Source organism: Puma concolor, chromosome B4 (genome assembly GCF_028749965.1).
Source record: "Puma concolor isolate L17-30 chromosome B4, mPumCon1.1.hap2, whole genome shotgun sequence".
In the NCBI taxonomy this organism is placed as follows: domain Eukaryota; kingdom Metazoa; phylum Chordata; class Mammalia; order Carnivora; family Felidae; genus Puma; species Puma concolor.
This window is the reverse complement of record NC_141673.1, coordinates 15519655-15544041: the sequence shown is the minus strand read 5'-3', so window position 1 is coordinate 15544041 and position 24387 is coordinate 15519655. Positions and strand designations below refer to the sequence as shown.

Sequence of the window (24387 nt, the reverse complement as noted above, 5' to 3'; positions counted from 1 at the left end):
AAATTTATTGTCAAATTAGTTTCCATACAACACCCAGTGCTCATCCCAAAAGATGCCCTCTTCAATGCCCATCACCTACCCTCCCCTCCCTCCCACCCCCCATCAACCCTCAGTTTGTTCTCAGTTTTTAAGAGTCTCTTATGCTTTGGCTCTCTCTCCCACTCTAACCTCTTTTTTTTCTTTTTTTTTCCCTTCCCCTCCCCCATGGATTTCTGTTAAGTTTCTCAGGATCCACATAAGAGTGAAAACATATGGTATCTGTCTTTCTCAGGAAACATTTGTTCTATTATCAGCTTTCTTTTTTTAATTTTTTTTTTTAATGTTCATTATTTATTTTTGAGAGAGACAGAGTGCAAGGGGAGGGTGGGGCAGAGAGAGAGGGAGACACATAATCCAAAGCAGGCTCCAGGTTCCGAGCTGTCAGCACAGAGCCCAACGCGGGGCTCAAACTCACAAGCTGCAAGATCATGACCTGAGCCAAATGTGGATGCTTAACCAACTGAGCCACTCAGGCGCGCCCCTCTATTATCAGTTTTCTATATCTTAACTTTAAAAAAAGTGTTTTTTTCAAGTGTAATTAAACATACAGTGTTATATTAGTTTCAAGTGCACAATGATTCAACAATTCTATACATTTCTCAGTGCTCATCAAAATAAATGTACTCTTGGGGTGCCTGGGTTAAGTGTCTGACTTCCGTTCAGGTCATGATCTCAGTTCCTGGGTTCGAGCCCCACGTCAGGCTCTGTGCTGACAGCTCAGAGCAAGGAGCCTGCTCTGAATTCCCTGTTTCCCTCTCTCTCTGCCCCTCCCAAGTTCACACACACACTCGCTCGCTCTCTCTCGCTCTAAAATAAAATAAAATAAAATAGGGGCGGTTGGTGAACTGGGTGGTTCAGTCGGTTGAGCATCCAACTTTGGCTCAGGGCATGATCTCATGGTTCATGGATTCAAGCCCCACATCGGGCTCTGTGCTGACACCACGGAGCATGGAGCCTGCTTTGGATTCTGTCTCCCTCTCTCTCTGCCCTTCCCCAACCTGAGCTCTCTCTCTCAAAAAATAAAAATAAACAGACTTACAAAAAATTAAAAAAAAAAATAAGTGTACTCTTCATTCCCCTTACCTATTTCACCCACCCCCAATTCCACCTCCCTCTGACAACCACCAGTTTCTTCTCTGTATTTGAGTCTGTTTTTTTTTTGTTGGCAGTGGTGGTCTCTTTTTCCTTTGTTCCTTTATTTCTTAAATTCCACATATGAATCTAATCAGATGGTATGTTTCTTCCTCTGACTTATTTTACTTAGCAGTATACCCTCTAGGTCCAACCATGTTGTTGCACATGGCAAGATTTCACTCCTTTTTATGGCTGAGTCAAATTCCAGTGTGAGTGTGAGTGTGTGTGTGTGTGTGTGTATGTGTGTGTGTTTGCATGCGTATCACATCTTCTTTATCCTTTATCTATCAATGGACACATGGGTTGCTTCCATATCTTGGCTACTGTAAAAAAAAAAAAAATGCTGCAATAAACATAGAAGTTCATACACCTTTTTGAATTAGTGTTTTCATTTTCCCTGGGTAAATATCCAGTAGTGGAATTACTGGATCATACAGTATTTCTATTTTTAATTTTTTGAGGAATCTCTATACTGTTTTCCACAGTGGTTGCACCAATTTGCATTCCCACCAATAGGCCACAAGGCTTCCTTTTTCTCCACATCCTCACAAACACTTGTTTCTTGTGTTTTTAATTTTAGCCATTCTGACAGGTGTGAGGTGATAATCACATTGTGGTTTTGATTTGCATTTTCCTGAGGATTAGTGATGTTGAGCATCTTTTTATGTGTCTGTCGACCACCTGTATGTCCTCTTTGGAAAAACGTCTATTCAGGTCCTCTGACCATTTTTTTTTTTTTAATTTTTTTTTTCAACGTTTATTTATTTATTTCTGGGACAGAGAGAGACAGAGCATGAACGGGGGAGGGGCAGAGAGAAAGGGAGACACAGAATCGGAAACAGGCTCCAGGCTCTGAGCCATCAGCCCAGAGCCTGACGCGGGGCTCGAACTCACGGACCGCGAGATCGTGACCTGGCTGAAGTCGGACGCTTAACCGACTGCGCCACCCAGGCGCCCCCTCTGACCATTTTTTAAAGCAAATTGTTTGGCTTTTTGGTGTTGGGTTGTATAAGTTGTTCATATATTTTGGATACTAACTCTTATCAGATATACCACTTACAAATATCTTCTCCCATTCACTAGGTGGCCTTTTTGTTTTGTTTATGGTTTCCTTCACTGTACAAAAGCTTTTTATTTTGGTATAGTCACAATAGTTTAATTTTGCTTTTGTTTCTCTTACATAAAGAGACATAATCCAGAAAAATGTTTCTACAACTGATGTCAAAGAAATTACTGCCTGTGTTTTCTTCAAGGAATATTTTGGTTTCAGGGCTCACATTTAGGTCTTTAATCTATTTTGAGTTTATTTCTGTGTATGGTATAAGAAAGTGGTCCAATTTCATTGTTTTGCATGTAGCTGTTCAGTTTTCCCAGCACCATAACTTTCATCTACACTGTGCCTTTAACCCTTTTTATAAAAAATTGTAAAACAGTCTAGGCAATCATGGACAAAAGTACATATCCCTAAATCAGAATAATATAATTTCTGGAGGGTTCTCTAGGTCTAGGAAGGTCCACTTAGACCTTAGACTTAGAAAGGTCTACCCATTTCTAAGTTGTTGACAATTTTTCCTAAAAACTGTCAAAACTCATCCTAACCTGCCTTCTTCAGCACAATGAAGAAAAATACTTGCCACCTTTGGTTTCCATAATACAGCACTCACCTGGTTTCTCTTCTACCTCTGACTGATTTTCTTCAGTCCCCTTCACCAGTTTCTATTCATCTTACAGTATTCACCAAGATTTTGATGCATCTTATTCTATTCAATACCATCAGTCATGCTTTGTCTATTAATTATATAGGAATTATTCCCATATCCAGAGTTCTAACATCTATAATCCCCAAACCTGAACTTCTATTTTCTCCATTTCCCATGTTGATATCTTAGCAGTACCTCAAATTCATTGATGACCTGAACTAAACTCATTCTTTTCCTAATCTAAATATGGTCTATTCCTGTGTTCTCTGACTTAATGTCTAACTGTCAAAGAGGTATAAAGGATGAGAATCTTTCATTCTACTGGCTCTCTGAAACTGTCTTTCTCAGACAGTCACCTAAACTGTCCATTGTACCTCTATAATCACTCTCTTGCATCTTCCCCTTCGTCATACACTTTTCCCTAATTAAAGCCTACAGTATCTTTCAATGGACTGTTGATAAAGCCTCCACACTCAGCTGCCAAAGTTGTATTTCTTCAACAAATTTTTCTGACTTGGTCCCACCTTCTGATCTGAGTTCTTAAATAATAGGCATCTACTGTTTTAGGGCACCCACTTACTTTCTACTCATTCTACTTCAGTAACTCCAAAACTGAGTCCACCTGTGAGGCATACAACTGCAGCTCAGACAGAGGCTCACAACGACTGGTTCATAAACTGGTCCAAACAGAGCCACTGAAGTGCCACAGACTTTTGCTAAGATTTCTGGGGCTGAGCATATGCTTTTTACTACTATAGCTGCTACTGTTATTGCTATATTTTACCACCAGAGGACAGCCTGAGAAGCCAACCCAGAATAAGTGAAGTTTGGAGAGACAAAGAGGGAAATTTGGTCCTGGGGACATCTTCTGAGTCCTAAAACCAACTCATGTCTAAATCCACTTTCCTTTGGATTGTTCAATTACATTTGTCAATCAATTCTCTGTTTAAGCCTATTTGAGTCAGGCAAAACTATCCAGAGTACTAAACCAAAAGAGTACTAAACAGTATCTCCTGTCTTTTCATGCACCATATGACTCAGTTATGAAATTTTCTTCCCTCAGCCTGGATGGAATTCTCTTCCTTCCATTCTGTGTTTGTTAAGATCCATCTCATACCTCAAGGCTCAGCTCAAATGCCTCAGTGAAGCAATCCTCTAAGGCTGGAAAAAGAAGCAAAAGACTAGATTACACAAGGATTTTAAACTATGCTATGGCTTTCTGAACTTTAATCTAAAGGTAAAGAAATGTCATGAAAGGATTTTAAAGAGTAAAGAACACAAACAGATTTATCATTTTAAAAGATCACTCTGATTGCTGTAGAGAGAATGAATTAGAGAAGGGCAAGGGGGACAATGATTCATAAACTACTCAAATTAGGCCAAAAAAATGACAGTATGAGCTAAAGTGACAGTGGAGATAGAAGAATGTATTTCTGTGATTATTTTATTTTTGGATAAATCCCTCTCCATACTGTAAACTCTCTGAGGACAGAGAAATTATCTATTGACTTCCATTTACCCACAGAAATTAACAAAGTGATTGACACACAACAGAAATTCAAATATTTGCTGAATAAATTAATATATAATTAATAATCCCACCTGTCAATCGAGCAACTGGGCAAATAGTGTTATTATTTATGAAGATAGGAAACACAGGAAAAGTCAGTTTGTTTTTGAGACAGAGATAATGGAGAAGATGATCTTTGTTTTGAACAAGTTTAAGATAATATAACACAATCAAATAGGCAGGGAATCTATATATAATGGATACATATCTGGGGATCAGAAGAGAAATATGAGCTGAAGATGCTGATTTGTGAATTCTGGGCAAATGAATGGTAATTGACTTTTCAAAGAGAGATGAGATTGCCTACAAATTATGCAAAATGAAAAAAGGGTGGAGATCACAGACCTCAGGGGTATTTAAGGGTTGAACAGAAAAAGAGAAGTCAAGGAAGAACACTAATAGCTCTGGCAGAAAAAACAAACAAGAGGATCCTCTAATTAAAGCAAAGGGAAGAAGAGGAAAGTGTGGTCAAATGTATGAAACAGTAAAAAGTCAAGGAACTGGGAATGCAAGCTGGTGCAGCTACTCTGGAAAACAGTATGGAGGTTCCTCAAAAAACTAAAAATAGAACTACCCTACAACCCAGAAATTGCACTACTAGGCATTTATCCACGGGATACAGGGGTGCTGTTTTGAAGAGACACATGCACCCCCATGTTTATAGCAGCACTATCAACAATAGCCAAAGTGTGGAAAGAGCCCAAATGTCCATCGATGGATGAATGGATAAAGAACATGTGGTACATATATACAATGGAATATTACTCGGCAATCAAAAAGAATGAAATCTTGCCATTCGCAACTATGTGGATGGAACTGGAGGGTATTATGCTAAGTGAAATTAGTCAGAGAAAGACAAAAATCACATGACTTCACTCATATGAGGACTTTAAGAGACAAAACAGATGAACATAAGGGAAGGGAAACAAAAATAATATAAAAACAGGGAGGGGGACAAAACAGAAGAGACTCTTAAATATGGAAAACAGAGGGTTACTGGAGGGGTTGTGGGAAGGGCGATGGGCTAAATGGGTAAGGGGCACTAAGGAATCTACTCCTGAAATCATTGTTGCACTATATGCTAATTTGGATGTAAATTTTAAAAAATAAAAAATAAAACTAAAAAAAGAAAAAAGAAAAAGTGTCAAAGTTCAAAAAAAAAAAAAGTCAAGGAATGAAAAGTTTAAAAGCATACTTTGGATGAAAAGTGTTTTGATGGAGTAGGTGCAGGTGGAACCAAGACTAGTTTGGAGTGGATTGAAGGATGAGTAGAAGATAAAGAAATGAAGTAAGCCAGTATTAGACATCTTGTTCATGAAATTTGGCTACAAAGGAACTAAGAAACAGTTACAGGAGAGGAATGTACTCAAAGGGAGATTTTTGTTCCTCTGTTGGTTTTCCTGCTCTTACTGAGCTCTTATAGCATGTTTAAGTGCTGATTAGAAGCAAACCAAAAATAAAGAAAGGATGAAAGAGGGGCTAGGTGGCTCAGTTGGTTAAGCGTCCAACTTTGGCTCAGGTCATGATCTCAGGGTTCCTGTGATTTAGAGCCCCTTGTCAGGTTCTGTGCTGACTGACAGCTTGGAACCTGGAGCCTGCTTCAGATTTTATGTCTCCTTCTCTCTCAGCCCCTCCCCTGCTCATGTTCTGTCTCTGTCTCTCTCTCAAAAATAAACATCAAAGAAAGAAAGAAAGAAAAGGATGAAAGAGAATAATGAAAAATGAGATTCACAACATCAAAACATCTATATCCATCTATATAGAGAGATATAGATACATAAACATCATGTTGCACACCTTAAATATGTACATTTTTGTCAACTATGCCTCAATAAACCTGTAAAAAATGTGAGCAGTTTTTAAAATGGGGTATAGCTGAAGAGACTGGTGAGTTTAAAATACACATTAGCATCAAAGTTAAATGAAGTAACTGTCTCACTCCTAAACCCTAGGCTTAAAGAAAATTTTAAAATTATTTATCAAATGCCTACGGTGTAAGAGAAACTATGCTAGACACTGCAGAGAATACAGCTCTTCCCCCAGATATTTGCAGAGCCTTGATACTTCTCTTTCTTTAGGTCTCTGTTCTCACATTCTGCTTTATTTCTCTCCACTTTTTACAACCTGACATATTATATCTGTTTTATTGCCTCTTTCTCCTCCTAGACTAGAAGCACCTCAAGGGCAGGGACTTTCTCTTACTGTTGTATCCCCAGTACCAAAATAATGCCTGCCATAAATATGAATGAAAAATAAATTTTTGATTGAATGAAATGGTACCTTCTCTTCAGGAAGAAGAGTTGCAATCTGTTAAATGAAAAATAAGTGAATATATGAGGACTATATAATATTTAGAAATTAAAGAAATAAATACTATGGTGATGTGGAAAGCAGTATCAAAAAATGGCATAAGAGTTACAAGACTGTAAAGCATCCCAGACAAGGTGATATAAACAATATTAAGGAAAAGGTGGTTATGTGGACTGGACCTTAAAGGGGTAAATAGATTCTTTTATGTGTACAATTCAATGATTTTTTAGTACATTTAAAGAGTTGTACAACCACCAACTTCTAGAACATTTTCATCACCTCAAAAAGAAACCCTGTGCCTCTTAGCTACCACCTCCCAACTCTCCCAACCCACCTAGCCCTAAGAAGCCACCAATCTACTTTGTCTCTATATATTTGCCTATTTTAGACATTTCAAATAAACATAATCAAATAATATGTGGAATTTTGTGACTGGCTTCTTCACTTAGCATAATGTTTTTAAGGCTCATCCATGCTGTAGCATGTATCAATACTTCATTTCTTTTTATGATTGAATTATATTCCATTGTATAGATACACCATATTTTGTTTAACCATTCATCAGTAGATGGCCATCTAGGTTGTTTCCACCTTTGACTATTACAAATTATAAATTATGAACAATAATAGTCCTGTGAATATTCATATATAAGTGTTTATGTGGTATAATTTTAATAAGAGATAAGGAAGGAATTGGAATATTTTATTCTTTTTTTTTTTTTTAAGTAGTCTCCATGCCCAATGTGGGGCTTGAACTCACAACCCTGAAATCAAGTCACATGCTCTACCAAATGAGCCAGAATTGAAATATTTTAAATCATTCAATCCCAAATATGACAAATTCAAGATAATGTTTTCACTGATGAGGCAAAGTGAATTTTCATAAAGCTTCATTTATTAAAGTCAAAGGACTGTCCTTTATTTTGCAACAATGTCCTTCTAACTTTCTTTTTAAATATTAAAGTATCCTTTTTAAACAAAATGATGGCAATATTAAAAGGTAGTTTTGTTAACTTACTTAGGTAAAATAAACTTCATTAAATCCATAAATCTAAGAAATGCTGTTGACTGAAGGAAATGGCATAAAGGAAAGAAGGTAGAAACCCACAAGAGACCCCGAATGCCAAGCTAAGGAGATTGCACATTATTCTATGGTCAGTAAGAAAATGCATAAAGTTGTTTAAGTATAAAATTACTGACTCCTAGATGTCATTTCATTCAACAAACAATAACTGAACTACAACTATATGCAAAGCACTGAATTCAGTGCTATGAGAACTGACTAAATAAAACTCTGTCCTTGCCTTTTTATAACTTAGTCTTTAGCAGAAGACAAAAGTCTCTCTATTCATTATTTACATCTCTACCCATTTTTTAGAAAGGGCAATATGTAGTAGTTAAAAAAAAATCTTTTAAAAAGGAAAATACAGGACTATTCTACTGTGCTTACAAGTTTTATGTCACTCCCTGACAATGTGAGTTGCTGGGTGTACAAAGATAAGCAATATATATAACCCCTATCCTTTTTTCAATTTTTAAAGAATGTTTATTCATTTATTTCTGAGAGAGAGTGTGAGCAGGAGAGGGGGAGAGAGGGAGCGGGGGGGGGGGAGGGGGAGAGGGAGAGAGAGAGAGAGAGAGAGAGAGAGAGAGAGAGAGAGAGAGAGAGAGAACGAATCAGAAGCAGACTCATGGCTCTGAGCTTTAAGCACAGAGCCCAATGCAGGGCTCAAACCCTCGAACCAAAACGTGAGATCAAGAGATCATGACTTGAGCCAAAATCAGAAACTTAACCAACTGAGCCACCCAGGTGCCTCTATAATCCCTATCCTACAGAAGCTTACGGTCTAGATTTTATAAACTTATCAAATGATCTAGAAGAAACTGACAGCAAACATTTAATTAGATATTATTCACCTAGGGCTTTCAATTTAGTAGCAAATAACAAACAAGCACTTACTACTACCAGTCACATTTTAAGCATTTTACATTTGTTAACTAATTTTTTAATCCTCTTTAACAATGTTATGAAAAGGGTCTTAGACCCATATTAACATATTATTAATACATTAAAATATATTACATTTATCATCTTTTCCCAGAATCTACTAATCAATTCTGCTAATGAGCGTTTTTACATACAGTTGCTGTATCATTCCCATCAGCACACCAAAAAAATCTCCTGAGTTCACATCCCAATCCAGGCACCATGTCATTTTTTGATCCCGTTACAGCAAAACTCCCTAAAAGAGCTGTCTGTATGAGTTATCTCCCAAATTCTCACCTCTCAGCCTCTCTTGGAAAGGCTCTGCCTCTGACATTACTTAAACCACACCTAGTCAAGGCTATAAATTCTAAATACAATTTTTAGTTTTCAGTCCTCATCTTACTTGACCTATCAGCAACACCTGACGTAGGTAAAACACACTCTTTGAAATACTTTCTTTACTTTGGCATCTAAGACACCATACTCTTCTGGGCTTTTCTTAGTAGATATTCCTTCTCAATCTCCTATGTAAATTCTTCCACAACTCCACAATTTCTACACATTAGAGTACCCAAGGCTCAGTCCTTGGACCTCCTCTGTTTTCTATCTACACCCACTTTCTTTTTTTAATTTTTTTTTAATGTTTAATTAATTTTGTGAGAGAGAGAGAGAGAGAGAGAAAGTGTGAGCAGGGAGAGGGGCAGAGAGAGAGGGAGACACAGAATCCAAAGTAGGCTCTAACCTCTGAGCTGGCAGTTCGGATAGGAGGCTCGAACTCACAGACAGTGAGATCATGACCTGAGCCAAAGTCGGACGCTTAACCAAGTGAGCCACCCAGGCGCCCCTACTCTCACTATAATGTTCTCATATAGTCTCATGTTTCCACTAGAATGCGACTTCAACAGGGTAAGAATGTTTTAGCTATTTTTGTTAATGCCAAAAGCCCTGAATGTAAAGCAATGTCTGACATATAGTAGGTGCATGACAAGTATTTGTTCAATGAATGGATGGATGAGTAATGGCTTTAAATATTATCTACCAACTGATGACTCTCCAATTTATACCTCCTGCCTGTAAATCCATCCTGAACTCCAGATTATCTCCAACTGCCGATCTGCCATTTCCATTTGGATGTGTAATACACATCTCCAACTAAATTGAGTTCAAAAGAGAACTCCAATCACCCTTCCAATGGCTTCTGCAACTGACTTCACTTTCTTGGTCAAGTACAGCTTTATCCTTCTAGTTCCTCAAACCAACAATTTTGAAATTATTCCTAATTCCTTCTCTTTCTCTCATAACACATATCCAATCTGCCAAGAAATACTGCAGATTCTGTGTTCAAAATATACTCAGCATTTGACTACTTCTTACCTCATCCAACATCACTGTGGTCCAAGTCATTATCATCTCTCACCTGGATGAATGCAACAGCCTCCTGTCTCTTGTCCACCTTCTCCCCCCCAGTTCAGTCTGTTCTCAGAACTATGATCACAGAAATTTTTTCAAACTTAAGTTAAACTGGGGCACCTGGGTGACTCAGTCAGCTGGGCATCCAACTTTGGCTCAGGTCATGATCTCATGGTTTGTGAGTTTGAGCCCTGCATCGGGCTCTGTCCTGACAGCTCAGAGCCTGCTTTAGATTTTTGTCTCCCTCTCTCTCACAAACTAAATAAACATTAGAAAAAAAAAAATTTAGGTTAAATTATGCCACTTCTCTGCTCATAATCCTGCAATCATTCCCACTTTGCTTTGAGCGAAAGCACAAATATTGACAAATCAGTCTGGCCCTATCACATCTCTGACCTCAACTACTAGCACCATTCACTATTCTGATCCATTTATACTGCTTCTTGTGCTGTCTCTTCCAAAGGTTAACCACATTTTCCCACCTCAGGGCCTTTTCCCTCACTGCTTTCCCCTTGCCTGGAATGCTTTTCCCTTAGATATCTGCAATTACCTGTTTGATCACTTTGCTCAACTGCCACCTTCTCTGGGTTCTTCCTGATCACCATACTTAAAACTACAACAATAATCCCATCTTACTGTATTCTTTATCCCCTTCCTCTGCTCTATATTTCTCCACAGCTTTAATCACCACCGAATACCATACCTGTGAATTTCTGGGACGTGTGCTCTGAAGGATAAGAATTTTTGTCTGTTTCATTCACTGCTATATCCCTGGTATTTAAAGCAGTGCCTGTTATAATGTAGGTGGTCAATAACCTATCTGTTAAACAAATGCTTTCATTTCCACGGGGGCGGGGGGGGGGGGCTAACAATCATCTAACCTGGTATTTCAGGGAAAGATCATAAAGCTTCTCTAAGATTTCTTTCAGTGCTCTGATCCCTAGAAGGCTTTATACTTTGCCTAGAAAGAAAAACTGTGCTTTGTCTAGTCAACCACAAGGAGGAGTTGAGAGGAAGAGCTGAGCAAAAGAAAACCAGATAATGTTTCCCTTGCTTTTCCTACGGCAACGTCAAGGTGGAAGAAAAGTGGATTTGGAGGTGCCTGTACTGAACGATTTTCTTCACACTATGAGTTACCTCAACGCACACACACGTTAACACCCAAAGCCGCAATCCTTCCGAATGCCACAAAGAGGCCAAGAAAAGCAATCCATGGGCCACTGCGAACTGGGTGTTTGTTTCCCTCCACCGCTAAGAATTCCCCGTAAAATCAGGGGAAGAGTTCCCATTAGTGCAGAGGCATGCAACTCACACAGGAGGGCCAGGGTGTTCCAGGCTGCCAGCACTCTCCGGCCAGAGAACTATTAAGTCAATTCTATTTAGTACTCAAGACGCCCTTAATTCTAAAACAGCCTAAGTACGGCCGCCCCAGGTCTAAATTCTCAGATTCTGCCCCCTGCAAGTCAAGTCCTGATTCATTAAACACCGAAACCCATTTCTCACGGGATTCCGACTCACCGCCACCTGTTGATGCCCACATTGGAGGAGCCGGCGAACCAGGGGTCGAGGATGTAGACGCAGCGGATGGTGTCGGCGCCCTGAATGCACTCCTTCAGGGCCGGGTTGTCGTGAAGCCGGAGCCCCTTTCGGAACCAGTGCACGGCGTTCACCCCCATCCCGGGGGCGCGGCGGGCGGCGGTCCTTGCCCAGTTCCCCCAGCGAGAAATTCAAGGAAGGAAGGGCCGGCTCATAACCCACACCTCCGCTTCCAGGGGAACCGCCACACCCAAGGAGTGGGGAAAGGGCGGCAGAGGGGGGAAAGGAAAAAATGAGTCCGAGGAGGGGACCGGAGAAGGAAAGGGCGCTGGAGGCGCCGCTGGAAGATGAATGGAGGCTGCCCAGTCAGAGGAGTCCGGGCGTGACGCCCTTTACGAGCCAGAGCCCGCCGCAACCGCCGGGACGAGGCGCATCGCTTCAAGGGCCTCGGACCCCGGGGCGTGAGCACGTTCCACGAGCCCGAGCCTCCACGACAGCCCCGACCGGCACCGGCAGCCCCGGGAGGTTCGTCACGGAAACCTCGCCCCACCGAGGCGGCCCCTGAGGAGAAAACGGCCCGCCTAAGGCGAGCCACCGAGAGGGACGAGAGGGGATTCAGCCACAGTCGGCCACGCTGTCTCTCGGCCCGGGAAAGAGGAGTGAGTTCGGAGGTGGCGGTCGAGGCCCCTGGACCGTTGCCGGCCGGTGACCGGTTCCGAGGCTGCCCGGGTGACTCCGCCGCCACCGCCGCGTCAGCGGCCTCGGCCACGCCCCCGGCTCCTCATTGGAGAGGGCGCTCCCCACGTGACCCCCGGCACCTCACGTTTCTGAAGTGTGTTTACTACAGCGGCACTGACTGAGGAATCGGCTCGCGATTAAGTCGCTTCTCGGGGGCGGCAGCTGCTTGATCTCGAAGCTGTCGACCCTCTCCCAGTCGCGAGGCTCCCTGCCTCTTCCCCTTTTCTCCGCCGACCGGTCACCTACAAGCGCCCGCGGTGACCACAGGCCCCATGTGAGGGAAGGCTTAGCCCCGCCCCCGGAGGCCGTGAGCATCCCCTATTGGCTGAAGCGACTTGAGACCCGGATGAGCACGGGGATGCGGGGAGTTCGCGAGCGCGCGCTCGCCTCGGATGGCGCGCGTGCGCTCTCGCTGCGTTCCAGAGGGAAGGAGGGCGCGGCCGGCGGTCCGGAGCGCGCTCTGGGATACCTCCCGTAGGATCCCGGGAAGGCCTGAAAACAGCTGAGTGTCCTCCAAGAGTTGGCGGGAGAGGCTGGCGAGGAGTGAGGGCAGGATGAGTTGGAAGAAAGCGAGTAGGAAGCTCTGTTAGACTTCAAGCCCAACCTTGTGCTCCAATCCAGCTTTGGCCAAAGAACCCTACTTTGGAGTGTGTGGAGCTGGCGTACCCCCCCATTCTTCTGGCCCGCGTGGTGCGGCACCCTGGGACGTGTTCTGGGGAATAGGAGAACTGGGCAGGGCGGAATACCTGAATACTGTCTATGCATCATCAACCTGTTAGCCCTGATTTCTTACCTTTAGTGTGGGTAACCAAGATCTTCATGAAGGGGCCTTTGTCTACCTTTCTAGCGACGGTGAGCATCAGGCCATGTCATTCCTTTCCACGTGTGATGCCCTTATGTTCATTAAACGTTTACTGAATGAGCCAGACACTGTTCAAAGTGCTAGAGGTACAGAAAAGAAATAGGAAAAAATCTCAGCCGTGGTGGAGTTTACGATGTGTCTGTTAACCTTTACACGTGCTATTTTTTTCCTTTATAAAATACTCTTCTTGAGAATTTGCTGTTCACCACAGCAACCTTTGAGCTACCTCATATATTTCTACACATCTCTTTAGACTCAGATGAATTGCTACCTAATTTGCAAAAATATTCCTGTTATCCAGAGCAGATTTCGGATGAATACCCATCTCCCCAGTTGTGTCTCTGATACATTACTTATCATACTATTGTGAAGATTAAATGGAAAGTGCCTACTTTAATAGCTAGTAGGAAGTATATGTTCAATAATAGTATTTATTATCGTAATAATGTGTCCCCAATTTCTTCCAACCTGTGGCTTCTCAAGGACAGGGTGTCTGTCCAGTTTGTTTTTTGCATCATCAGTACCCAGTATAGAGCCTGACACATGCTTTCCAATGTTTATTGAATGAATGAGCGAATGAATGAATGCTGTCTGCCACCAATGTGTCAGACAAGGTCCAAAGGAGGAAGATATGGCAGTTGTTACAGGCTGAGTTGTGTCCTTCTAAAATTCATATAACCCCTCGTACCTGTGAATGTGACTTACTTGGAAATAAGGTGTTTGCAGATGACGAAGTTAAGATGATGTCATTAGGGAGGGCCCTAATCCAATATGACTAGTGTCCTTATAAAAAGGGGGAAATTTGGACACAGAGACACCCACACACAGAATGCCATTCGAAGATTGGAGTCATGATGCCATAGGCCAAGAGCTATTCAAAACTAGGAGAGTGTCCTGGAATAGATCCTTCCCTAGCACCTTCGGAGGGAGCATGACCCTGCTAACACTTTAATTTCAGATTTCTGGCCTCCAGAACTATGTGATGATAAATTCCTGTTGTTCTAGGCCAGTCTTTTTGTGGTACTTTGTTATAGCAGCTCTAGCAAACTAATACAGCAGTAATGTAAATTCAGTCATCTAATGAACCAATGTCTGGATGGTCTTTCGTAACTCTGCTTCTATTGCCATAAAAAGGGTATAGCATCCTTTCTTTGGTTTCTTGGGATCATTTAAAATTATACACATGAGAACCCTTTGTTCACTATAAAGTTTTAAATATTTGTCATTTTTTAATCAGTGGAGAGGAGCCTTGGGTAATTACGACTCTGAAGGGTCCATCATCTATGCATAGGATGTAGCATATAGAGCTCTCTGCCCTCACTTGGATTGCCTCATTCTCCAGGGCCTATTGTGCTTTTTAAAATACAGTGTTTTATGTTTCACTTTAGGCAGTTTTAAAGTAAGTATATTGTGTCTAAAGACATAAGAATTGTTTTCAAGCATCCAAATGAAATTGTGGAATGGAGAGAGAGAATATTGATTTGTGTAGAGTTGACTTATGTTTGCCATTTGTTCATTTAATAAAAACAGATTTTTTTTCTAACAGGCAGCTGTATGTGGGTGGATGTGTAACTTTCATTTATACATAAAAGTACTGATTTATTATAAAGTGTCAGTACTGTCAACTGTACATTCCTCAAAGACAAAAGGTTTTTTATGGCACGTAGGTAGTTACTTTAATAAATCTATTATGGAGAAGAAGTAACCATTTAATAATACATATGACTTACTGAGCACCTACTATGTGACAGGCATATTAACCCTCATAATAATATTCTGAGACAGCTTATTATTATCATTATTTATTAATAATTTATGCCTGCTTTCTGCTGAAGACACTAAAAGCTCAGAAATACAAATAAGTAATAAAACTAGATGAAAAACCAAGACTGTTTCTGGGGGCACCTGGGTAGATCAGTCCGTTGAGCATCCAGACTCTTGGTTTCAGTTCAGGTCATGATCTCACAGTTCGTGGGTTTGAGCCCTGCTTCAGGCTCTGCACTGGCAGAGTAGAGCCTTCTTGGGATTCTCTCTCTCTGCCTACCCCATCCCCTGCTCCTGCTCTCTCTCTCTCTCTCTCAAAACAAATAAACATTTAAAAAAAGAAAAAACGTGTGGAAATAAAAGGTACTATAGGCAAAAATATATATATAAATAAAAGAAAAGAAAAAAGAGAAACCAAGACTTTCTGAATCTAAGGTCTTTCCTTATATACACTATCCCTCACTGATACTACCATTCCTATTCTTTTTCAGAGTATTTATGTCTAAAGGGGGAAAGGAGGAATGGGGAGCCTTGTCAGAATCTGACGTTCTGGTTGGCTCCAACATCATGGGGTAGAAAGAGTATGGGACTAAGAAGAGACTGGGCAATAATCTCAGCTTGCCATTAATTAGTTGATGATCTTGAACAAGTCACATAGGCTTTCTTGGCCTGATTAATGCATCTATAAATGGAGTAGATTGGACTAGATGATTTCTAAGTTTTCTCTACGATTTAAAAATTCTGGACTCTATGAACACAACTCTGACACAGGCTCAAAAATATCACTAAGAGTCCTGTTAAACATTCCTTTAACTGCCAACAATGTTGGAACAATCAGTATCTCTTCAATTTCATGAGAACACTTGATAAAAGCGTGTCAGCCTCTAAACCGAAAGCCTGTGTTCTCTCATGACCCTATCTTGCAGAGCTGATTTTTGGCATGTGTTATCAACATACAAATAATGAAGGAGTAGACTGTATGATCAGCTCGTTCAGCTACAACTACACTGTCTCCAGGGAGGTCTGAATCCCGCTCTTGGAAAAGACACTGGGCATTCCCCGAAGTTTATCTTTCCTCAGGTACTCTCCCTCAGGCCTGGGGCATTTGTCATAGTTCCCTTCTCCCTTTAACATTAATTATAATTAATTGTAAATCCCCTGTTATAATTAATAATTCTTTTTGTGAAACGTTCCCTGTTGGATTTACTATGTGGTTTCTGTCTCCTCATTGGACACTGACTGATACAATCTGTTAACTGATAGAGTCCACACAGATGTATTTGTGAACAGTTTTCTCAGTGGTTCTTGTCCTTTTTGTTGACCAAATGCATTTAGAAAGTGTAAATAATTACACATGTGGCAATATGATATTGTGAAATATTAGCTAATGTTTTTACGACACAGATCCTTTTTTTGTCCTGTGACCATTCCCATTCAGGTCATTGAATGTGAGTCCTCTGTTGCCTCAGAGGGGCAGAAGTTGAGGACAAAGGTATTCCAGTGTTTTTGTTCTAAATTCAAGGGCTTAGATCCAGAGGTAAATCAGGAAGAATTTGCTGCTCCCTTCCCTTTTCCCCAGCACTATATAAAAATTCTTTAAGCTGAGATATGTGTGCAAGAAAAATAAGACAGAAATGCACCAATCTTTTCTAAAACAAGAAGACAGTATTTCACCTATGCTTGTTGTAGGATTAGCTCCAGATTCCTAGGTAAGCTTAAGGTGTTCTGAGAGTAGAAGACACTTATGCCAACTTCCCATCTGAAATCTGGTGGCTGACCTCATGGAGTCCCCGTACCACTCTATGGGGCCCAGAACAAAAGCTTATGAGGGATGCCACTGGACAGAGAAGGCCTGGAAAGCCCTGCCAAGCCTCCTGCTGGCTAAGAGAACAGCTAGATTTTTCTTTGTGTTCCTTCTTCCTTAGAGGGCTGCAAAGCTTAGCTGAAAGAGAAAACAAACTAACGGGTTTTGCCGAAGAGGATTGCATTATGCAAAATGTCATGAAAGGTTGTGTCCAATGACTAAATGGGGACATGGACGTGACATGGCCAGAAGTCAGCAGTCCACAACCCGAAAGTGGGCCTTTACTAAAATCTGACTATGCTAGCACCTGATCTCAGACTGACAGCATCTAGAACTGTGAAGGATAAATTTCTGTTGTTTATAAGCCACCTAGACTGTGGTATTTTGTTACAGCAGCTCGAACAGACAAGACAACCCACAATATTTACAAAGCTAATGAATAGATAAATACCCAAAATACTGTAATTATCCAAAATCAACTGAGTCCTTAATGTGCCAGACACAGAACTACCATATGAGGCACTATTCTAAGTACCTCAGATACATGATTTCATTTGCTTTTCACAGCAGCCACATGAGATAGCTATTACTCTTCCTGTTTTATACATGAGAAAACTGGGGCCCAGATAATTAAGTCCTCATAACTTACCCTCAAAAGTAGAAAAGGCAGGAAATAAACACAGGCTTTCCCAGCTCCAATGGTTATGGGTTGCTCAGCACACTCTCCTGCCTGCACTACACTGGCAAGGAAGGGCTTTAAAAAATTTTTTTTTACTTATTTTGAGAGAGAGAGAGAGCAGGGGAGCAGAGAGAGAGGGAGGGAGAGAATCCTAAGCAGGTTCCGAGCTGTCAACGCGGAGCTCGACACAAGGCTCAAACTCATGAACGCTGAGATCATGACCTAAGCTGAAATCAAGAGTCAGATGCTCAACCCACTAAGCCACCCACACTCCCCTGTAGGTGCTTTTATATAAGTGCAGAATAAGAACTGTCCAATTGTGGGGGAAGGCTGAATAATTCTGGTTAAGATGAATCCAGGTAGACTTCTTATAGAAAGTAGCATTCACACTGGGAAACTAAAAAATTTTTTTTAATTTAAAGGAATAAGGAAAGGATTCCAAAGGAGTAGATGATTGCGCAGCATAAAGCAATATATTTATTTGAAATGTTTATGTTGTGGCGTCTGGGTGGCTTAGTCAGTTGAGTGTCCAACTCTTGATTTTGGCTCAGGTCAAGATCCCAGGGTTGTGGGACTGAGCCCTATGTCAGGGCTCCGTGCTGAGCATGGAACCTGCTTAAGATTCTCTTTCTCCCTCCTTCTTCCAGTCTCCCCTGCTAACATATGCTCTTTCTCTGTCTAGATAAATAAACAAATAAAATGTTCATGTAGTGAAGTAAGTATACACAAGTTGAAACCCTAGTGATCTGTGACAGAAACTTGAGGGGTATTTGTTCTACCCGTATCATCAATGTAGCCTGTTGGTAAGAAAGAAGGCTATAATGCAAAGAGCAAAGGATGGCACTGAATTGTACTGCATGTTACTCAGAGCTATTGAAGTGCTTCTAAAGGGCTCATCTCCATGGTGCTTGAGCATTCAGAGAGGAATAAACCAGCCACTCCTGCTGTTGCTGTATTGAGATGGTAGCGCTTGGAGAGGGGTCGGGGTAGAGAAGTGGATTTAGGAGTTGCTTCATAAGTTAACCAAGGTCGTAAAGGACTGCCAGGAAATCTCTGTAAAGAAAATACTCACAGGGGCGCTTGGGTGGCTTAGTTGGTTAAACATCCGACTCTTAGTTTAGGCCCAGGTCATGATGTCACAGTTCATGGGTTCAAGCTCGGCATCAGGCTCTGAGGTGACTGTGCGGAGCCTGCTTGCGATTCTCTGTTGCTCACTCTCTCTCTCTGCTCCTCCCCTACAAAAAGAAGTAAACTTTTAAAAAATTTTTCAAAGAAAGAAAATATTCATAAATGACCAGTATTATTAGCTCAAGGCAGAAGAAGAAAGAATAACCTAGAGGCAAGGTATATATGCTGGTGTAAGAACAGGCACTACCCAACCTGCTATTTTCCCTGGTCCCAACCTCTCAGAATTCCTGAAAACAAAGAAGTTGCCTGGGGCTGGTCATGCCACCTGGTGGCTAGTGCAAGAAGTACAAGTAGTTCCACCAGAATCTGTACATACATTCAGAAAAATCTCCATTCTGCCAAGAGGTACTGTTAAAACAGTAAGGTTTATGGAAGCCCTGCATCAGGCTCTGGGCTGTCAAGGAGGAACCTGCTTGGGATTCTCTCTCTCTCCCTCTCTCTCTGCCCCTCCCCTGCTCGCTCTCTCAAAATAAATAAATAAACTTAAAAAAATTTTTTAAATAAGGTTTATGGAAAACAATCGGTTAAGACAGACCACGTAAAATGTATTCAACTTAATAACTGCAGCACTAACAAAAAAATAACCATCCTATAAATTAAAAGTACAATTAAAAACATTTAATCCCTAATAAATAAGTAGAGGGCTTTACTTTATAAAAGGTAGCTGGATGTAAAGGGTATAAGAACAGATTGAGGCTATTGATTTATGGAGACAAGAATTCCATACATAAAGATCAGGTAGAATTCTAACTCTAAGACAGAGGACATGGCTAAATCAAGACAAATGAATAATATGGAATAAATCATGGGCATTCTAAACAGTACTGTGTTCCTCTGCAGCTTGCCGTGTTCAGCTGTGAGCACCCACTTTGACATTCAGCTGTTGTGGAACTGATTTAGTGGAACAAAATGATAACCTATTGAGTAAAATTGCATATGAATCAACACAACTTTTGCCTTTTTCTGACATCATTTCTCTATTAACCAATCACATACAGACTAATTTGCATATCAGAAACCCCTGTAGTAAAAGAGCTTGCAAGTCACTTTCCCTTCCCCAGCTCTCAAGGGGACCTTGACCTACTGAGCACCCTGCAAGTAATCCCCACCAGCCCCCCACCCCCACTCCCATACTCACATTTGCTGCAGTCTTCAAAACATAATTCCACCTCTGGTAAGCTCTTTATAACTCTTATTTAGCTGTGTGATTCTCAGTCCACAAAGCCAGATGTAGAGAAAAATTATTTTCTGTAAATCAACTTAATTTCCTGCCAAGTTAGCAGGAAATTGATCCTAGTCATTCTTGAAGTTTTTCTCTCACTTCCTGGGAGCCATGTCAAGATTATGTGGCCCCATGCAGTGGGGCTCACATTTTGGGGGCCCTCAGTCATCTGGCCATACTGGCCTCCGTACCTCTGCAGAAATGGCTAATGTCAGGGGGACAAACCATAAAAGACTCTTAAATACAGAGAGCACACTGAGGGTTGCTGGAGGGTTTTTGGGTGGAGGCATGGGCTAATTGGGCAAGGGGCATTGAGGAGGACACTTGCTGGGATGAGCACTGGGTGTATTTTGTAGAGGATGAATCACTGGATTCTACTCCTGAAATCATTATTGCACTATATGCTAACTAATTTGGATGTAAATTTTTAAAAATTAATAAATTAAAAAAAAAAAAAGCAATGGCTAATGTCTCTCTCACATGGTCCTTTCAGACTTGGGTTCCACCTGCTGAGTTTGTGCCTTACTTACAGAATGACAGTTTGCTTCTTGCTGCCGAGATCTCTCCTCACCCTGGTCAGGCAGCTACCTCCCTCTGTCCTCACTCCTCCTGTCTAGGGCCTTGCCAACATCTTGGGGCACTGCCGCCAAGAGGTATGCAGGACCCTGGCTCCTCTTCCATTCCTGGTGGCATCTCTTCTTAGTCCCTGGTAATCTGAACCCCTTTTCTTGCTTCTCTGAGATACTCTATTCTGCTTCACATCTTAATCTCCTTCTTACGAGTTAAGAATCTTAGTTGTAGTGGCACCTGGGTGGCTCAGTCGGTTAAGCATCTGGCTCTTGACTTTGGCTCAGGTCATGATCTCATGGTTCATGCGTTCGAGCCTCACATCAGGCTCTGCACTGACAGTGTGGAGCCTGCTTTGGTTTCTCTCTCTCTCTTCCCCACCCTGCTCTCTTTCCCTCTCAAAGTAATTAAATAAACTGAAAAAAAAAAATCTTAGTTGTAAGCAATAGCAGATACAGCTCAAACTGACCTAAAAGAAAATATATTGGCCCAGATGACTGAAAATCTAGACATAGGCTGGCTTCAGGTTGGGATTGATTTAGTCAGCCAAAAAAATTGATTGAAATATATCTTTATTGTTACTGGGCCACTCTGTTCTTGTCCCAGATGCACCAAAGAATTGGAGGCCCGAGACCAGAATGGGGAGATAGAGTTTATAGAGTTTATTGAGTAGAAAAGTACACTTTCAAGAGTGAATTTGGGCCACTGAGTACGTGGGTGGGATTATAACAATGAAGCCCACCAATGGGAAAGAAATCACTTCATTATTTATATTAAAGCAGGACTCAAGGCCCACCATAAAGTCATCAACTATTCCAAAGTAACAGCCATTAGTCAAAATCCAGAAGAAAACCCAAGTCTCATAGGCTGAAATAGGCTAAAAGAGCCCTTCACAAAATACACCAATCTTGACTTAGATTCCTATGAAGGCCAAGTAATTCTAAAGGACAAATTTCTATCCCAATCAGCCCCAGACATCCGTTGCAAATTATGAAAACTGATGTAAGAATCTGGGTCTACCTTAGACGAAATGCTGGCCACAGCCTCCACAGTCTTCTATAATCATGATCAGGAGACAGAGGTTAGGGTTGAGGAGAAGAAAAAAAGAAAGGAAGTCAGGCATGCCCAAATGCTAGCTGACTTACAAGACAAGGCCACCTCCAAAGGCACCCTGGAAGAAAAAGACAAAAGCGAAAGTAAATGCCATATTTGCCAACAACAGGGGCATTGGGCACAAGGCTGCCATAATAAACATACTCTTCTCTCAACTGGCTATTACAAATATGGGCAACATGGGGACTGGGCTACGCATTGTCCCTTAACATGGGGGGCAACGGGGGCAAGGACCACCAGTAACCTACCAGATGATTGCCTAAGAATGAGGAGGTCTCCTCTAGTCAGCCCCACCTTCAAGGATCCACATCACTGGACTGGAGCCAAGGGTGCAAATGGATGTGGCAGGTAGGCCAACTATTTCCCTACTTGATACTGGGGCCACATATTCTGTCTTGACTTCCTTCTCCGGACCCCCACTCCCCTAAAACCTGCCTCATCATGGGAGTGTCTGGCCTACCAGCCCTCAGACATTTCACTGATCCCCTGCTTTGCATTTGGGAGAGAGAAGCATTTACCTATAATTTCCTAATTATGCCTGAATGTCCTAGCCCATTATTAGGCAGGGACCTCTTACCCTTACTTTGGAGGGCCAAGGTCATCTTTGGGCCTCATACTGGAAACTGTCTAAGGAACATGATGGGGGCTCTCTTAACATCACCTTCACCCATTGCAACATAAATACTAAAAAATTGGGATTCCCTAGTCAACCCAGATGGCTAGGATCAAGGAATCCCTGGGAGAGCAATATCAACCACACCCATTATAATTCAACTTGAGGACCCCTATTACTACCCTCATAAAAAAAAAAAACAAAAAACAAAAAACAATACCCTATCAAACCTGAAGCTAAACAGGGGCTACAGCCCATAGTACCAAGGTTTTAAAACATGGGCTTCCTATCCCCACAACCTCACTGTGCAACATCCCCATCCCAGCAATTTAAAATAAAAGGACAACAGCTATCACCTAGTCCAAGACTTAGGAGCCATTCATGAGGCTATTATACCCCAATAGGTACCATTTCTCCAAGCAACCTCTGGTTTATGGTCCTGGGCCTTAAAGTTGCTCTTTTCTGCATCCCATTGGCTCAACAATCCCAATTTCTGTTTGCATTCAAATGGGAACCCCCTTATGGGCCTACCCAACAACTTACCTGGTGGGTACTCTCACAGGGATTCAGGGATAGCTCCCATCTGTTTGGCCAAGCCCTCCCTAAGGATTTACAAGACTTACAACTTGAGGTGGTGGTGGCGGGAGCTATCCTCTAACATGAATACGACTTCCTTATTTGCTTCCCTACTCAAGAGGTGGCCATCCAATATACTATCCAAACCCTAAAATTTTGGCCAAAAAAGGATATAAAGTATCCAAACCCAAAGCTCAACTGATACAGCAGCTGGTGTCCTACCTGAGAGTTATCATAACCCCTGGGAGACACAGTCTCTCCCCAGAAAGAATCCAAGGCATAATTAACCTATATATACCTACCACCCAAAAGCCGCTGAAGGCCTTCTTGGGCCTGACAGATTACTACAAAACCTGGATTCTCAACTATAGACTTATTGCCCAATCTTTTTATGAGTCCCTAAAAGCCAAATCAGACTCCACTCCCCTTAATTGGGAACCTTCACAATAGTCAGCTAGGGACAATTTAAAGAGCTTCTTATGCAGAGCACCTGCAATAAGTCTACCCAACCCAGTCAAAACTTTTTAACTTTATGTCCATGAAATGGAGGGCATCATCCTGGGTATTTTAACACAAAAACTTGGGACCACTCCTCAGCCCAGGCTCTGAAGGTATGGCTATTAACCCTAGTGGGTGGCTCCAACAGTATGGCCAGCATCTGCTTTATCCCCCCTCACTCCTGCCTAACGTAGTGCCTAACACTTCTGTTCCAGGCCCTGCTCTAAGTACTGGAGATACAAGGGTGAGCAAGGTGGGTCCTCTGTTCCCAGTGGAGCTGCCATGTAATACAGAAACATTTGTCCCTCCCAAGTTCTGTTCAACTTGCACACTTGTGAGCAAATTAATGATTACTGCAGTGTGAAGCCACTGAGTTTTGGTTTGTTGCACAATGTTAAAAAGAAAACCATAGGCCCCAGATGGCGTCATTTAGGCCAAGTCACCAAACCCAGGGCTTAATACCTAATCTAATGGCAGTTTCAACCTCCCCAGAAATGTAAATCTTAACTGATGGGTCATGAATTTTCTGTTCAGCACCAATGAGGTAATTAGTCACATGGGCCCTCTCTACCCCACACCAAAGGAAAACTGAAGTTATTCACCTAATAAAAAGCCCTTGCCCTTCCCCCACCCCCCCCCCCCCCCTAAGGAAAGGTCACCTTGCCTGGAACCTTTTTCTTTTCTTTTGCTAATAACTTTCTTGCCCCACCCTCCTTCCTTTAAAAACCTTCATTTTGTGCAACTCTCAAGAGCTCCCCTCTGCTTGTTAGATAGGAGGCTGCCCAGTCCCTGAGTTGCTTAATAAAGCCAATTAGATCTTCACATTTACTGGGGTGAATTTTTGTTCTTAAACAACAGCAATGGTAACGGAACACCACTTGTGAGCCCTCCCCCAAATTCTAGTATTTATTGATAAATGTAAGATTAATACTAATGAAGTAGTTTTATCAAGGATAAACAAAGATATGCATTTTGAAATCAGAAAATAGTAATAGTAACAATAATAATAGCATCCATACTGATCAATTGCCTTTCCTCTTAGGTCCATATGCACTCTTAAGTGCTTTGTTCTGAATT

At 41.7% G+C, this 24387-nt stretch overlaps 1 protein-coding gene across 2 annotated transcripts in view; it reads right to left on the bottom strand.

Annotated features, from left to right (window-relative positions):
- Nucleotides 1–12671, bottom strand: part of CRY1 (cryptochrome circadian regulator 1) — a 94300-nt gene extending 81629 nt beyond the window's left edge. Inside the window, exon 1 of one of the 2 annotated variants that reach the window (XM_086712443.1) lies at nucleotides 11669–12671. In XM_086712443.1, the coding sequence (XP_086568569.1) occupies nucleotides 11669–11826 (158 nt within the window). In that variant the 5' untranslated portion in view covers nucleotides 11827–12671. The remainder of the gene's footprint in view (nucleotides 1–11668) is intronic. The other variant, XM_025926715.2, reaches the window with a different exon arrangement.
- Between the last annotated feature and the right edge of the window lie 11716 nt (nucleotides 12672–24387).